Source organism: Cebidichthys violaceus, unplaced genomic scaffold (assembly GCF_023349555.1).
Source record: "Cebidichthys violaceus isolate CVI_PGR_0920_01 unplaced genomic scaffold, fCebVio1.0.p SCAF_7, whole genome shotgun sequence".
Classification (NCBI taxonomy): domain Eukaryota; kingdom Metazoa; phylum Chordata; class Actinopteri; order Perciformes; family Stichaeidae; genus Cebidichthys; species Cebidichthys violaceus.
Genome location: NW_027176927.1, coordinates 10,774,082 through 10,791,518, shown reverse-complemented (window position 1 = coordinate 10,791,518; position 17,437 = coordinate 10,774,082). Strand labels below are relative to the sequence as shown.

The following is a 17,437-nucleotide window of genomic DNA, read 5'->3' as shown; positions in this document are numbered from 1 at the left end:
TGTCATTTGTTGCCTTGAACTGAGGGTCACAGCAGTTTCTTCTCATCCTTACCTTTGATGTCTGAGAACTGTTCAGTATATACCCACTGATGTCCTAATGCTGCATAATTAAAGCAGTGAATCGGTCTAGTTTAAGAAACGTGTCGTCTTACTGTGTAGCTTCATATCCTTGAGGATTTAAGGTGTTTGTGAAATTAGACGCAGAGGTGAAATGACAGTCCATTTTATTGTTTCAGAACACAGCAGGCTACAGCAACCAGCTCCTCCTACTACCTCCCCCTTAGTAACAGTAGACTAATAAGAGCCCTCCTCCACCCCTGTCCTTCCACAGCCACACCCATCCAGCTAGGTCAGCTACACCCCCTTTGGAACAGCAGAGACACATAAGTGTCCACCTTTAAAGCAAGAAAATAGCTTGATATTTGGACCATGATTTCCAATTCATGTTTTTTTTTTTTATACAAAAGCTACACAATGTTACACTTCATCAGAATACAATTCAACTGATTAACTTTAGTGTTTGGACACCATTTATAATGTGATCAGATTCTTTACTTGGATGGAGCATTACCACTTAAAAAAAAAAAAAAAAAAAAAAAAAAAAAAACTCCACACTACCAGAGACTTAAAATACAAGGGACTGCAAAAACAAGAGATGAATATCATAATTCAGGATAATGAAAATAACTATAATCAGTTTGTACCATTATAGACTTGAGGGAAAAAAAAGAATAAAAAAGGAAAACAACCAAATCAAGTAAAAAGAAGAAAACAAAGTACATAAAAAGCATTTTTTAAAAATCAATATTGAGATCAAAATCTGTGTGTCATGTCAGGATTTGAAGTCAGCCCACCATCAGGCTGAGACCAGAACAGAACCGCACTTAAATCTAGTTTGTCCCAATGGAGTTCCCATAGACAGGAAACTCTGCTTGCTGTTGTTGAGTCTTCTTCAGGCACTTTCTGAAAACCCGCCTCCTCCATATGGGCGAATCACAATGCAGGTTCATCCAGATCACATGATACAGCTGCAAAGAATGGACAGAGTGGAAAAAAGGGAGGAGGAATGAGGGGGGAGGGAGACAGGGCACAGACATTGGTTAAGACCACACACACACACACACACACACACACACACACACACACACACACACACACACACACACACACACACACACACACACACACACACACACACACACACACACACACACACACACACACACACACACACACACACACACACACACACACACACACACACACACACACACACACACACACACACAGCTTTGCAATTAGGAACAGTTTAAACATGCAGCAGCCACAGTGAGCACAGCCTCTCCTCTCCCTCAGACTTATAGTTTTACATCTTGCCCCAAAAACGCCTCAATCATTTCACTTCGGCTGATACAGAGCTACTGTGAAGATATTCTTACCTAGTAGAAAGTGTAGTGTAATGTTGGTCTTCGTATTTACAGGTCGGTATCAAACCAGGCCAGTTGGTTGGAGTCGCCGGGTGGCAGACCCTCTATCAGTTCCTGGGCGTGTCCCAGGTCAGGCAGCCCATCCACAGGGGGGTAGTCCTGGACAGGGTGGTGGACCCCACCCAGATCATGGTCCATCATGGGCTCCATACCCATCGAGTCCCCGCCGTAACCCCCTGAATGGAAGGAACGGTAGCTTGGGTCTGGGGGAGGAAGGAGTAGATGGGGGAGAGGCGGGGGAAGCAGAGCGGTTGTTAAAAGCATGTTAACAAACCAAGCTTTCCACACAGTAGTACGAGGATTCACGCGAAACACTGCACAGCAACACGGCACACCTCCACCCTCCAGCAGACTAAACTACTGCACTTCAGCTTAACTCATGGCTCAGTTCACTGAATTTAGTTTGGTTCCTCCAACAGAAATCCATCTGCGGTGGCCAGGGGTGTTCTCCAATACATCTACCAACATCAAGTCTTTGCTTTCATTTGGAGAGCCAAGTAAAGCTGTTAGTGCTGGAGGAATGGAGAGCAGTGCAAATTAAAATAAAAACAGCCAACCCTGGGCTCTTATCCTATTGATCAGTACACAGCCCAAGGTCCTGGGACACTCATAAAACTGTGATGGCCAACTGTGCCAAGAGCTGAAAGCACCAGTTTTGCATTTCTTAAAGCCACCTGTGTTATTCTGAGTGACAGCCGGAATAAACCAACCTCCACCCTGAACTCGAAAGCATCATTGCCCTTCACCATCATGTAAAGTTGTGTGTTTAACAGCCAATCATGTCATCTGCAATAATTAGGATGGGCAGATGGAGCTCAGTCATATGACTATAACAATATTTTGTTGTGTTTTCAACTTGAGGGAGGCAGAGGAGGATCAATAGAACAGGAGGGACAGACTAATCCTGTGTTTCTCATGGGAGTCTCCCAGAGGTGCCTTACCTTCCTGTCTGTAGCCCAGAGGCTCTCCCTGTGCTCCAATATCCAAACCCAGGTCTCCAGTCTGCAAAGCAATACACAGATAGACATTTTGAAGTCACTTTCGGTGCACAAGCATCCGTTTAGTGTACAAATGTACAGTTAAGCAATTTGAAAACAACCGTTTGTTATCGTTTCGTACCTCGTTCCAGGCCATTGGTTCAGTCCTGAAGAGCGAACTGGTGAGTTCTACAGAGAGGCGTTTCTTGTAGTCTTGGGGTTTGTCCTCGGACATACGGAACAAAACTGCTGCAGCATAGGTAGCTGAGGGAAGATGGAGGGTTTAGTCAAAAAGCAACTTACTACAAATACAGCAATGCTACAGCAGAGAGGAGACAATAAAACTGTCTGTGGAAAACTGAATTTGTCAGCTGGACTGGCTTTTCATGTATATTAGTGTGTTTTTTGTGAACGTACCGACTCCTTCGTTGCGGCTGTGCAATAGCTCAGTGAGCGGTGCGGTGGCTCCCTCGGCCTCGATGGCCTCAGCGGCCTCTTTATCCTGAGCCAGCTCACACAGGACGCCTGCTGCTACACGCTGGATGTTCTCAATGGGAGAATACAGCAGCTGCACAAACAAACACAGGAAAAGATAAATTCTCAGCTTTCACAGTACTCACAAATGATCTGAAAGGAGGCAACCAGCAGAGGTTCCTGGAGTGCAAGGACGGGGACGGACACACGGACACACACACACACACACACACACACACACACACACACACACACACACACACACACACACACACAAAATAGCAGTTTTCTTTTTTGTAAACTACCTCAATCTGACACAATTACTGACATTTCTAATATTCATGATCTCCATTCAATCCAAAATGGCATCTAAAACCATTTAATAACATTAATCAGTTTACAATTCCCAGAAGCACATTACATCGTTTCATTTTAATTATGTGTCTCTATTTATTATTTTTTTACCTGTACAAAGAGTGGAATGGTGTTGAGTCCTCTGATTACTATTCTGTTGTGGACGTCTCTGGCCAGGATGTGAAGTGCTCCTGTGCAGCCCTCCACAATCTCCTCCATACGAACTCCCTCCTAATGACACAAACACCCAATTAGTCAACTTAAAACTGTAGGGAGCCCTTTAAGACTCTTGTGATGAGCAGGCAATGGTGGCAATCACAAAGAAAGAAATAATCAGTTCTAGGTTTACATTTTCTTTGGGAACCGTTTGTGATTTCTGCATGTCCCATACTCCCATTAATTATGTTGTGGAGGTGTGTGTGTGTGTGTGTGTGTGTGTGTGTGTGTGTGTGTGTGTGTGTGTGTGTGTGTGTGTGTGTGTGTGTGTGTGTGTGTGTGTGTGTGTGTGTGTGTGTGTGTGTGTGTGTGTGTGTGTGTGTGTGTGTGTGTGTGTGTGTGCTCTCACCACAAACTGCTGCTGCGTGCCTCCCATGCTGGTGCGTCTCTGTGTGTCTTGGTGTGCTCTGACCAGCAGCTGAACCAGACGGGGGATGGCTCCCTGTTCCCTCAGAGGAGCGTGGTTAGCAGGGCACAGAGCCAGGTTACGGATCAGACCCACTGTAGCCTGCAGCCAAACAAACACTTTAAATGTCAACTGTAGGTAGCCATTAGTCACATCTGACAAAGAACCACAGCCAAATGTTATTTTTAGGTATACAATTGCATTTGAAACATTTTAAAAAGGCATTCTTTCTCAACATTTCATTTAATAAGTCCTTCCTTCTGGATGGTGGATTGGGTTTGTAATTTGGGACTAGCTTGTTTTGTCAAATGCTTTTTTTCTGTCCCATCAGTACAAATACACTACAAGATACTACACGCCAGTACTCATTGCACCGTTTTGCAGCTTCTATATTTGACTGGGCCTAAAACGATCATGAGTTGCAGACCTTCTACAGGTTTCAGTAACTTCCAGTAGTATTGTACTGCATTCTAAATTCACAACAAAACATTCAGTCCTGAGAGACCCAAAGCCGTCCGCATGGACTAACAGCCAACTCCACTTTTCCACAGAAGTGATACGGTGTCAGGTTCGGCCCAATATTCTAGATTCAAGGCATGGTCAAGTGTAAACTGATTAGAACAGGAAACACCACGACAAGAAAAGACGCACAAAGGACCGACGGTGATAAGCTGCTTATGTGGCTGCTTCTGCTGGCGCGTCTGTGCGAGTACCTTAATAAGTGGCCAGTGTGATGGCGGATGCAGTAATTTGACGACCACAGGCAGGCCGTAGTGCAGTCTGACTGCATTCTGTGCCATCTCAGCGTCCTGGTGTCGAGATGTGAGGTGACGCAGGGCACAAATAGCTGGTTCTGTGATGTCTTCTCTGTCTCCGGCCCGAAGCACTGTGCGAACTAATGCCTCAATACCTCCAACCTACAAAGAAACAGAATTATAAATAAGAAAAGGACACAAACTTTGGTGAAAATATTTAACGGACAGTATTTGAAAACAGTTACTCCATGTGTGTACTCACCTGGCAGACCATCATCTTGTTCTTGTAGTTGTTACAGGTCAGGTTAGACAGGATGCCAGCAGCACAGGTCACAACATTAATGTCGTCACTGCCGAGCAGCTGGACCAGAGTTCCTAGGAGACCCTCCATCCCCTCCTGGAGACAAAGACAATTGTGAAGTTAGCATGAAAGGACAGGTTGGTATGCAGCATCAAGAGCATGGAGAATAAGTGGTACCGAGATGAATTTCAACAACAGCAAGAAAATAGATGAGTTTATCGTCTTTCTGCTGACAAAATAAGATTTCAATGTTTGTAGAAGGGACAGTTCTGATCACCTGTTTGGTGGCAGCATCTGATAAGTTCCTGAGAGTCCAGAGACAGTTCTGGACCAGTCTCTGGCTGGGGTCTGTCAGGTGGAGTCCCAGAGCCTGCATGCCTCCTGCACAGGGGGACACAGATAAGAAAAAAAAGGGTTGATTATCCATGCATGTGAAAAGTTGTTCCTAAATGTTATTTGACTCAGCAGTTTGCACTGAATGAGCTGAAAGAAAGAACCTCACTCATGAATACACAGTACATGCACAATGATATTGAAGCTCATATTACAAACACTTGTTTAGAAGGCCAAACACACCAGCTTCAACAATGGCCGGCTTGTTACTGGAGCAGACCGACAAAACTTTGAGAACACGGCTTGTCGTCCACAACAGCTTCTCGTAGGTGTAAGTCCTCATGATGTTGACCAATGCCTGTGGGCCACCGCTGGCCAAGATGATCAACTGCACAAGAAGAGAAGGCACACAAAAGGTTGATGTTAGAGTAACAGAGCAACTTTGCCTTATCATATCAAGCAGAGACCAATTTATCACACATGCATGACCTTAAACATTGAAAAAGCTACGCGTGTATTACCACAGTATTAACTTGTGACCCCACACACACACACACACACACACACACACACACACACACACACACACACACACACACACACACACACACACACACACACACACACACACACACACACACACACACACACACACACACACACACACACACACACACACACGTCCCAGTTACACCTCACCTTGCTTTCCTGGTTTCCATAGGCCAGTATCTGGAGACAGTCAGTGGTGATGGCCAAGAACTTGACATTGGTCTTGTTGAGCAGAGCCACCATTTTCTGAAGACCCCCAGCTAAACGGACAGCCATCTTGGCTCCTTCCTGGTGCAGGAGGAGGTTGTGGAGAGTGGTAATGGCATAGAACAGGACAGAGTCCACTGGTGAACTGCAGAACAAACAAACGCTCATTAGATTACTGTCCCACGGGGAAATATCCACAACTAGAAATGTATTCGATTAGGTTTCTCAAAAGGTCCTTGCTCTCTGCCTTTGATGAGTTAGCAGCCAGTTGCAATCCTTCATGTTTCTCTTATCACAATTGATAGGCCACCGTGTCAAAAAGAGGCTTTTTACCAACATTGAAACAAAGTTATGCTTATGTTGTCAACTCTGGATTGCAACAAATCTGGTTTTGGAAAAAACAGCAAAACATTTTTTTACCAGGAACGATGTAAACATCCCAGCACACGGCTTCCTGCCTTCCTGTACTGGTGAGCTACAGCACATCAAACGAATGGAAACCCAAGAAAAAAACCTGAATCCCTCCATCCTCCTCTCACATACCCAAGCATTTTAACTAGAGCTGGTATTCCTCCAGACTTGAAAATAGCCAGCAGACCCTCTCTGTGATGGGACAGGTTGTGGAGTGTTCCTGCGGTGCAGCGAGCTGTCTCCACATCGTTTGTGTTCTGCATGGTCCTGACAATGGCCGACACCATCTGAGGAGAGCGCATGATGGCGTGGCGAGAAGCTTCTTTCTTTGAAAGCTGGTGGACCATCACTGCTGCTTTGTTTACTACAACCTGGTGGGGACAGGCATACATGTTAGGGACCGAAGGGAAAACAAAACAACAACAACAATTCAAAGCCAATACTCAGCCACAGTTTTCATGGGCAACTACCTGGTCCTCATCGTTGAGTAGTTTGGTGAGTTCTGGTATTGCTCTGGTTGCCAGCTCAGCATCATCTTGGTAGTTGATCAGATTGACCACAGCATGTTTGAGCATTTGCGAGGGCTCTGCCAGCCTCTGAACGTTGGTGGGGTTTGCTGCTTCGTACTGTGTGGAGGGGATCTGCATGCCCTCCTCAAGAGTCTCTGGGAACATGGCCGCACGCACCCGCTGGGCACGCGTCATGGCATACTGACCATCTATGTCTAGTAGAGGAAGAAGAACGGTTGTTTTGTTATATTGAGATTCAAACTGCTCTTCGGGCCATAAGTGCCTCCCTCAAAAGACCAATAAATTGTAGGTATTATGACCTACCTTGTACTTGTTCCTGGGCAAAGTTCTGGTTGAAGCCCTGCTCCCACTCATACATGACCTGGTTGTCGACATCGTCCTCTTCAGGGTTGCCCTTCCCACTGAGAGAGGGAGCCGTTGTGGTGGCCCCTGAATGGATGCCTGAATCCAGGTAAGACTGCTGCTGCCAGTGACTGACGGCCGCCTTACGGTCTGGCTCCATGGCCATGTCCAGCTCCATCAGATCAGCTGGAGAGAGACAAAGAATTAGAAATTGTGCATCAACATAATGAAAAACATCTGGAAAAGTCAGTCTAACCAACTTTGCAGTAGCTGAGTAAATAAACGAAGACAAGACATGCAATTTGGTCATCCACATGAAATCCTTGTTCAAATTTTGTGCAAGGACAATATAATGCAGAGAAACCGGAATGGTCGGCTTGGCAATTTTTATGAAAGAGTGAAGTTTCAACCATCTAAACAATGGCTACAACAATATTGTTTAGTAACATAATTAGAATTATTAATCCAGTTTTAGATTAATTTCAATGACCACTGTGACGAATAGACCTCTAACCTGCTTCTCTTGCCATGTTCCCACAGTTTCATAATTCAATGATATGAGATTTACCAGTAAAGTCTCTTCAGGCATAAAGTTTGATTTTACATGTGCACTGAGTTTCAAATTGAAATCAATAACTAATTCACTTTGCTCTAATGAGAACATAAATCTGCACAGGGAGAAGAGGCCATTCTGAAATGCTGCAAGTTTAACACATTGTGTACTAGTCAATGCGCATTAGTGTGTGTGAGAGAGCGAGAGAGAGAGAGATGCAGACAAATGATCAAGGTGGAGGTGAAAGAGTTTGAGTGCGTGTCTGAAAACTATCACCGTGGGGTGACCGTGGCTAAGTGGAGAGCAGGGCCGCCTTTCAATCAGCGGGTTGGCGGTTCGATCCCCGGCTCCTGCTCCACTAGGTTGTCAATGTGTCCTTGAGCAAGACACTTAACCCTAAAAATTGCTCCCGTAGTGTCTATCTATAGATAGATACTGAATTGTAAGTCGCTTTGGATAAAATGCTAAACGACTGTAATGTAAATGTAATATCAACTCACCCTGGGAAGCCATGTTCCTTTCTCAAACCGCGGCCGACACAGCTTCCTGATCTGAAAACAAGAGGGAAAAAAGCAGTCAGTCATACTGCCTCAGTGGCATCATTCCTACACTCTATCCTGCTCACCAACAGTCCTTTCCTTCGAGTCAAATATGAGCCAATTAACAAATTTGTTAAAAATGTACAAATGTTAAAAATGGCAAATGGTCTAGAAAAGTAAATTCCCAGTGCCTTCTATCCTTTCCTGCCTCCTTCCTTTCTTGGATTTCCTCCCCTGTTAAAAGGCAGATATGCAAACAGCAGCTGCTCACACACAATGCCACCATTAAGTGTAGCAGCTAGAAACTATTTAGGTGGGAAAGGACAGGGGAAGTGGAGCATTGGGTGGGGAGAAATGGGGCAGGAGGGAGGAGGCCATACGCATTCTTGTGCTGGCTTTGAAGCCGAAACCACACTCTGCAGGAAAGTAAACACCGGCAACGGCAGAAGAGAGAGGTAGAGCCAGGGGGAGGGGACTGAGTCAGGAAAAAAACAAGGGAAATTGAAAAAAGAAGCATTTCCAATTCATACTCAAAAGATATACGTTATGACATTAACCCACAAAATTAGGAGACGAAAAAAAAAATACAGAAGAAAATCATGGCTGAAATGAGACGGTTGAGCCATAGAATCAGAAATATATTTTGTACATGTTTATTTCAAGATTAAGCCAACAGGAAACTAGAGAACAAAACCTTTTAACTCATGGCGTAGCAGTTAGAACATGCTTTCAAACTTAACAGGCACACTGGAGGAAACTTTGGGCTAATCAACAAAAACATGTATTCATACCTTCCTAGAGAAAGTAGAGGTGACTAAATACAAGACAGACCTTACTACAACAAACAAGTTTAAACCTCAGACGTGCCAACACTGTATATATTGGCTCTACATAATCTTCAATACAAAAATATATATAGACAACACATTATTTAAAATGAAATGCCTTCAATGACCCAACCTTCATTTGACATTGATACCATTTTACCAATACTAGTTTAACATCATCCATTGAGAAAACACATTTAAAACTACACGCTGAATACAGTACAAGTAGCGTATGTGTGTGCAGGTGTGTGTATATGTATGTATATATATATATATATATATATATATATATATATATATATATATACACACACACACACACACATATATACACACACATATATACACACACACATATACACACACACATATACACACACATATATACACACACATATATACACACACACACACATATACACACACACACACACACACACACACACACACACACACACACACACACACACACACACACACACACACACACACACACACACACACACACACACACACACACAGTCACTCCAACCCTGTGTCTGCAGGCTATGAACTAATATTACTAATGAAACTAACCAAACATACTTCTTTTAGGAAAAAAAAGAATTATATTTGGCAGACTATTTTTCATTTGTCCCCATAGAGAGTAAAAGTGTTAAATTCAAATTCTGAGCAGCCACTTCTTGCCGCAAGGCTCGATGCAACAAGTGTACGACTGGGTTACTGTTGCAAGGGCAGATGTAGTGACAGCAACAATTTTGATGTTGGGTGTCTGAAAGAAATGTAAAAAATGGCCAGAAAAAAAAAAAAAAAAAAAATCACATTTGATATTTCAAGTTTCTGTGTGATCACTCAACGATACACTAAATTTTGACGGTATAGAGATTATTTCAGATTTTGATAGTTCTAATAGAATAAAAACACAATGCAATAAATAACCTCTGCCAGTGAAATAGCCCATTACTTTTGAAATGACTCCTACTGCGCAGGAAATACAGGGTTCTGCCAGAGGAATCATTAAGTGAGCCAAAGACCGGGCATTAACAGTAGCCAACGCTGCTCTTTTTTTATTTATTTTAATAGAGGTGTGAGGTGTGAGCATTTTGCAGACAACAGCCAAGAGGATGGTTAACTATGATTGACCCTGTAATCACCCTGTTGTTTTAGAAGACTCACTACTCAAATTTAAGAAACATCTGCCTATTTAAGGTATATAGTTTTTAAATGTTGGTAACTATTTATCGAAACCGTCCTTGCTAATCTTTAGTCCCTGTTAACCGTTTGAATGTCCTGCAAAGATTCAAAACACTATGCTCTCACTTTTGTCAAACGTGTAACAGTCTTTCTGTCAATCCTGTCTGAAAACGCTCTATACAAGTTATCCTAAGGAAGAATATCATTGAAGTAAACAATAAAGCACAAAAACTAGACTAAATGAAAGACATACAATACACAGCAGCCAGGCCTGCTGTGGTAAAAATCCAGCCTGCCATGAGTGCCAGTGAATGTGTGGGAGTTTGTGGAGTTAAATGGCTGCCAATATGCAAATACACTCATGGATAACTCTACTGCTGCTCTGAATTTCTTCTCGTCTTCAAAACACAATCTTGAGTCAGGCTCCAAGACTGCTGCTTCTAACCACAAACACACCAACTCAAATTCACTATTCACACACTATCCTCCCAAGCTTTGCAGGCCTGCCCTCACATAACCTAGCCCTGCCCTAATGGGTGCCATATGTCCCGTACAAGGCTGCATACAAATCAAACATACAATCAAAGAGCACAGTGGAACCATTTCTCATTCACACTGGTGGAAAATGTGGGTCTTTATCACCGGCGCAGCTTCCAAAGCCAGATGTAGGTTTTGTTTTTGATGGGCAAACCAGCAGAGTCTGGTCTCCAATTGGGACACACAAATAGCAGCCTTACCCTAAAGTCAGACTCTTACTGTAATGAGTTTTTTGTGTTGACGGTCAGAGTTCCTTGATATCAGGCTAGCAGCCTGGCCACAAAAAAATCCAAACGCGAGGTTTCTTTGAAGCCAGATGTGAAATCCAATATGTAGAGCCATGCCTGGTCCAGTTAAAAGCCATACAATTGAAACCAGACGACTAATGAGTGACACACCAGTTACCAGAGTCAGATGGCTTAAGCAGTATGTGGGATGAAATGAGGTATAGAAAGTCATACATGCAGCCTTGCTTGTATAGCTTCATCAAACACATTTTATCTTCTCGGCACACAAAAATGTAAATGGTGACAAATATGCATGCTCACAGGCACACAAAGCCCTATGAAGTGTAATCACAGACCTTCTGTCCCAGGTCAACACTCAAATGACAGGCTTACTGCTCTAGCACAAAACCGGACGGCCAGGAATAGTGTACTTCAGTCTGGTTCACTGCCCTGAATATGGTCATGGAAAACATGGTGTTCGTATAGAGAGCCAGAGTTCAGCAATGTGTGAATGACAAACGTGAAGCGACACGACATAAAAAGGTGAAACGGTACAGCTATTTGTTGGAAGGAGGTTTGGTTCTTACGCTGCCTCGCAGAACAGAACAAGGGAACCCATTTAATCCATTAGGCTGGCTCTATTCAGAGCATAGGGAATACAACGCACAGCATTTGTAAACAGAGCAAGATGAAGCACAGCTAGGACCTCGATAGTAACACAAGGCAGAAAATAATAATCTATAAAATTAAGGACAGCCTATTTCAACCATGAAGAAATGTCCTGCAATAGTGTAGATCCGTCTCATACGAGGTAGGAACCTTTGAACCATCAGGGTTTCCCAGCATGTTGATCTAGCTACATTGCACAGAGGTTAACTCAATCAGGATTAGGCATAAAGCCAGATGACCGATAACTATCATGAGATACCTTCATTCAAAACCCCACAAACTAAATAAGATATTACAGGTCCACGATGACACCTACCCAGTCTAATATGCACAAGTTTAACCAATTATCTTGACACACCAGAAGCTAGGAGGCAAGCGTGAAAGAAATCTGTAAGCCATGTGGGAAATCTTGCATTACTAAACATCTTCAATCAGGTGAAAAAAAAATTAAAAAAATCTATATTGCAAATGCAGGAACACAAAATAATCCACAATTACATTACTAAACAAACCAATCATAGGAGATTGAAAATATATTTAATCATAGCTGGAATTCAAAGCAGCTTTGCACATCTAAACTCTCCAATCATATTTTGTCTTAATGAAAAGAAACAGAAAGCCATGTTGTCAGCATTTGTGAGCCACAAAGTGAGTTCAGGTGAGCCTGGAAGTTTACCTTGTGTAAAGAAAACAGTATCGTATTACCTTCTCAAAAAATAAAATCATTTTATTAATCACACTCTCTAAAAATTGCATTTCCCTCTTTTGGCCTGCAGACAGTTATAGTTCAATTTTACAGCCTCTTCCTAGCATATTGTTGCATTTAAATAATATGAAATGAATTTGTTAGAGGGAACATGCTGTGTTTGGGTTAAAGAAAAAGTATGTATTTATTGACAACAGGACATCAAAAGAGCTAAATTCATCTGAACTCCTGCAAAGTCTATTTATTCTCAAGTGGAAAAAAAACTGCTGAGTTCAATACATCCATATTAGTTAATGACCCCAGACCAGCTGTATTATCGGCACAAGCAGAGAGACAGGAGCTGCCAGAGGCTTCAATGTTAGCCATGTAATGTGCAGGGTCAGCAGCACTCACTGACTGCTGCCAACAACACAATGAGCTCAATGCCTGCAGCCGCTGCAGTGCTTGGTCTGCGTTTCAACTGCAAACCAAACTGATGGATACCCAGGAAATATCCAAGCAATGGCTGTGGTGTTTACTTTTCCCTTATTATGCTCAAAAATGATTTATCTTAAGGGGGGGGGGGGGTGTAATTAAAACAAATAGTTTGGAGAGTAGTACTAAAACACCAACAAATTTTGAATTTAGGTGATTTGATGAGAAATGCATTTCTGGAAAAAAAATCTTAAATAACACCACTAATGTCAAAAAATTCGTAGATTTCAAAATCTGGCTCAAACCTACAAATGACCCCGTGCAGACACAACGGTGGGTCATAAGAAATAGAAAAATTACACTATTAGGCAACACCGCTGCAAAGCGTCATGTAAAAGTCTATTGCAGGTGGATTACCTCAAAACATACCACTACCGGTATCGGATGTAGACTACACCCACGCTACAGTCTTATAAACGTTAATGCACCTTCAGAAGGATTTTATGCTGAGGACATGATTGGTTTGTCACTTTGTGTTTCCATTGTGTAATATGATAGGGGATTTCACTAAAAGACGCAAACAAAATATCTAACCCATTTAAAAACAAACTAAAAAGACAATGCAGCAATGTCTGGGGCATGAAAACACCAGAGACTGTATTTGCACAGTAATTCCATAAAAACTCGTCCCTGCTCTTGTATTCTTATCATTTTGGTAAAATAAACATTTTTAGTTTCAAAGCTTCCGTGACAAAAAAAATAAATCTGGAGCCGCTGGGTGAGACGTCAACATCCTCCACCCTCAGCCACATCTCTCAAAACCCATTAAATAATTTCTAATTATACCAAAGCATAATAAACGACATGTAAAACTCTCACCACCACGTCGTCTTGTGCCACTAAACCACATGCAAAACAGCTTTTACATCTGAAACAATCATATCGCTCGTTTTCAGTTATCGGCAGGATGTCGAAAAGCAGCGAGCTATAAAACTTCTTCAAGTTGACCCGCCTGTCCCTCTCAGGCAGCCGAACAAAAACATTGATGTGCAAAAGGATGTTGAGGAAAAGTAAGCACCGAATACAACATTTAATAAAGCAGATCGACACTTACCAACTATCCTAATAACAGTGTGTCCCCCTCTCCCTCACAGCTGCCCCTGACTTCCCACCACCACTGACTCAGATTTCACACCCTGGCTCCTCCTCGTCTTCCTCTAAAGCACAGCGGCAGAAGGAATGTGTCGCTCTTTGTTTAAAAGGACGAGTGGAAAACCTAACCACTGACCTTAGACGTTAAATAAAGGTTAATATTAACCATCTATACGAGTTTGGAGCGACTATGTTGGCAACTTGCTCGATTTAACGTTCAAGTTTCTGATAATTTTCAGTTTTACGAACTTCCAACTTAACTTTGGGGGAATGGCTCGTGCCAACGTAACTTCACCAGCTTGTGACCTAAACGTTAATTAGCTACCTTAGTTTTAAAATGTAACTATACAAAAGCCACGATATAAGTTACCACGCTTCACACGCCAGTATGTTCGCCCCATATTATCAGTTTAGCGTTAAACCTAATGCAAAACAACCGAGCCAAAGGAGACACAAGTCAAACATGAGTCCGAGTAGTGGAATGTGGTCAGCAGCGTAACGGCTAATAGTAGTTAAGCTAACTAACCGTAGCCATCGTTAGCTGATGTTTACTATTAAAAACAAGCGGGAACACAACATCGGCTTCACTCAAAGATCGAGAATAACGCGAATCAATTGGAAGGCAATTAAATCCATTGGGCACTAGCTAGCGTTAATAGTAACCTACCAGCGGTCCGTCGAGGTTACACAACACCGACCCGGGGCTACCATAACGCCAATGAGCATCGTCTGAGAAGTAGATCCCACTAGGCAGTGGCCGGCATATCCGACATATCTGCCGTGAAAGCCGCTGGCTCGCTAGCTGCAGCAGCAGCAGCAGCAGCAGCAGCATCCCAGCCGGCCCGCACACTACACACGTCTCCATTCCTGTTGGCATTCAATTAGAGCCCGACGAGAAAAGAGGGAGAAACTGAGTACAGCCGATAGTTTGAATGTTGAAGCCTACCCTTGTCAACACAGCAAGTCCGTCGACTCGGGTCCTGGAGAGTAAAAACCTCTTAGAAGTGGAAAAAGTGGCGGATAATGCGAAGGCGAGCGTTAGCGGGGAGCCCTCGTCCACTCCCTCCGCAGTCAGTCAGTCAATAGTGACTTGGCCGAAACAGCAGAGACTGGGAAATGTAAGATGGCGGCACATGTATATAGACCGGAGAACACCTCCAGCGGTTACATATCCTGCCGTGCGCACGAATAAAGTAGAAACTAAAACATGATTCATCTTTGATTTATGTCACTCTTACGCGTCACCGCGTATAGTTACCCACCTTAATAACTGTATCCCTTGGTTTTGAGTTTTAAATGATTTAATGAAAAAAGCAAGCCGAAATCAAAGTATACAGCACGAGTATGAATACACAATTGAATGAAGTTCCGGCGGACTACAAAAAGGAAATCCGATTCCTCTCCCTACTTAAACTTCTTGGACTGTGAAAAAGCGCATTATTTCCATCACCTATACATGGTGAAACAGTGAGAGTCGCAATGCAGACAGCATCACTCCTGTCACCACTGACTGTCCTCTGCCGTAGATAGAACAAACAAATAGTCCCACAGAAGAAAAAAATAATAATTAGTCCACACAATCGGTAAAGTAAGTCAGTTCTGGGAGACAAAATATGGGTTTCATTTGACATACCATACTTTCAACTATTTACACAAAAAGCTAGTTGATGCAAAGTGTCAAATTAAGTTAAATAAAACACAATAATGGACACTGCAAACAATACAAACTCAACAAGGAGATGTATTTTTATTACACTGGCAGTCAATCAATACTAGATGTCTGTCAAGCATTAGTGGTCTTTTTGTTCCCTAACCCCTATGCTGCTGGCCATTCAAATTGTTATTGTAGCCTGCATGTGTAAATTCAGCAGGATTCCATATTGATTACTGAAATAGACTCAGTTGTGTTTGTGAATTAGATCAAATCTCATATACTAAGGAAATATTTCAAGGAAGTGAATCATCACTACTGTTTTCATGCTTTGAGTGGAAGAAAATCAGAGTTCAGGCAATTGTATTATAGACTTATTTGATCAAACAATGCATGCATTGCTAAAAGAATTATTTCATCAAAATAGTGTGAGTTAGATTTATAATTTTTCTTGACTTCATTAAAAAGCAGATTCAGCCATTCAAATTATTAGTGATCTATGGGCATAGTCAAGGTCCTTCAAGTGAGTAGTGTGATCTCCCCTTTATTCTGAGATCACAGAGTTGTGGCTATTCATTTTTCAGATTACTTTCTATTTGGCTCAATAATAAGTAAGTAAGTGGATAGGCCGCATAGGCAATTTAAACATGCATTACAAGTCCTCTAGTCAGTGTTTGGTCCCTTAATCTCTGTGTTATAGAAGGTGTAGAGCAGGTAATGTGCTACCTTCATACTGTCCCTTCATTCAACAGCGAACAATGTCATGGGCAAACAAAGGTGAACTCCCCTCTTGTCATCTGCCTACAGGCTATTTCATTAACTGGTATTTACAGTATGTGAGTGGAATACATTACAGAAAGCCAAACTCTAATTCAAAACAGTCAATAAAGCAGTCCCTGGATATGATATACAGGAATTATATCAACACAGCCAGTATACACAATATGTGACACATCACCCAGAATGAGTCCACCCTGTGTCGTTAGATTGCAACATTGAAAGATGACAGCAGCTGAGAGTGATTGGTTTTATTTTAAATGGCTTTCAAACCACAGTGGGAATGACTGATTTCAGTCAGTTTAATATACAGCCATGATTTGTGAAATTAAATGGCTTGGTTCATGTAGCGCCGTGATCTTACAGGAGCATGCTCCTGCACCAAACAGGAAAGAAATCATGGCATAGTGAGTGACTTCAAGTAAATAATAATACTCTGGGTTGCAGATATTTTTATTATATTCCCAAAACGTGTATCTGTGGTAAGGTAATGTAATGGTTAGGAGAACTCTGAGGTTAATAAGACATGTCCAGTATTCTTCTTTCATTACTAACTATTGTCCTTGAGCAAGGCACCTTGCCTCCAACTTTTCCAATATACATTTTTAATATCAAACACTTAAGACTGTGGGTTTTTTTGGTTATAAAAACATTTTCATGAAAACTCTGCCTCTGAACCGAAAGAACAAGCAGTGTCTGACATAATCATACTTGTGTTGGATGGTAATCTATACCTGCGGCTCATGCACACAGTCTTGTAAGATAGTGTACTTGTAAGTTTTGTCATAAAAGAAGTGAAATAGAGCTCACCCAACCTAAACCTTTTCTAGGAATATAACACTTCTAAAA

The 17,437-nt window shown here is 42.3% G+C and overlaps 1 protein-coding gene across 3 annotated transcripts; it reads right to left on the bottom strand.

Moving 5' to 3' along the window:
- Positions 1-207: 207 nt before the first annotated feature.
- Positions 208-15,258, bottom strand: ctnnb1 (catenin (cadherin-associated protein), beta 1). 3 transcript variants are annotated; one of them, XM_068736312.1, is made up of 17 exons: positions 15,107-15,258; positions 8,396-8,446; positions 7,304-7,528; positions 6,941-7,194; positions 6,603-6,841; positions 6,003-6,204; positions 5,547-5,691; positions 5,248-5,351; positions 4,932-5,066; positions 4,628-4,831; positions 3,858-4,016; positions 3,404-3,523; positions 2,882-3,032; positions 2,607-2,728; positions 2,429-2,489; positions 1,440-1,690; positions 208-1,028 (listed from the first exon to the last, which is right to left on the bottom strand). In XM_068736312.1, the coding sequence occupies exons 2-16, from the start codon at positions 8,406-8,408 to the stop codon at positions 1,476-1,478; spliced, it is 2,349 nt and encodes a 782-aa protein (XP_068592413.1). In that variant the 5' UTR covers positions 8,409-8,446; positions 15,107-15,258; the 3' UTR covers positions 208-1,028; positions 1,440-1,475. The 3 variants fall into 3 exon arrangements, with proteins under 3 accessions (XP_068592413.1, XP_068592414.1, XP_068592415.1); XM_068736313.1 differs by lacking the exon at positions 15,107-15,258 and adding an exon at positions 14,123-14,141; XM_068736314.1 differs by lacking the exon at positions 1,440-1,690.
- Positions 15,259-17,437: the final 2,179 nt, after the last annotated feature.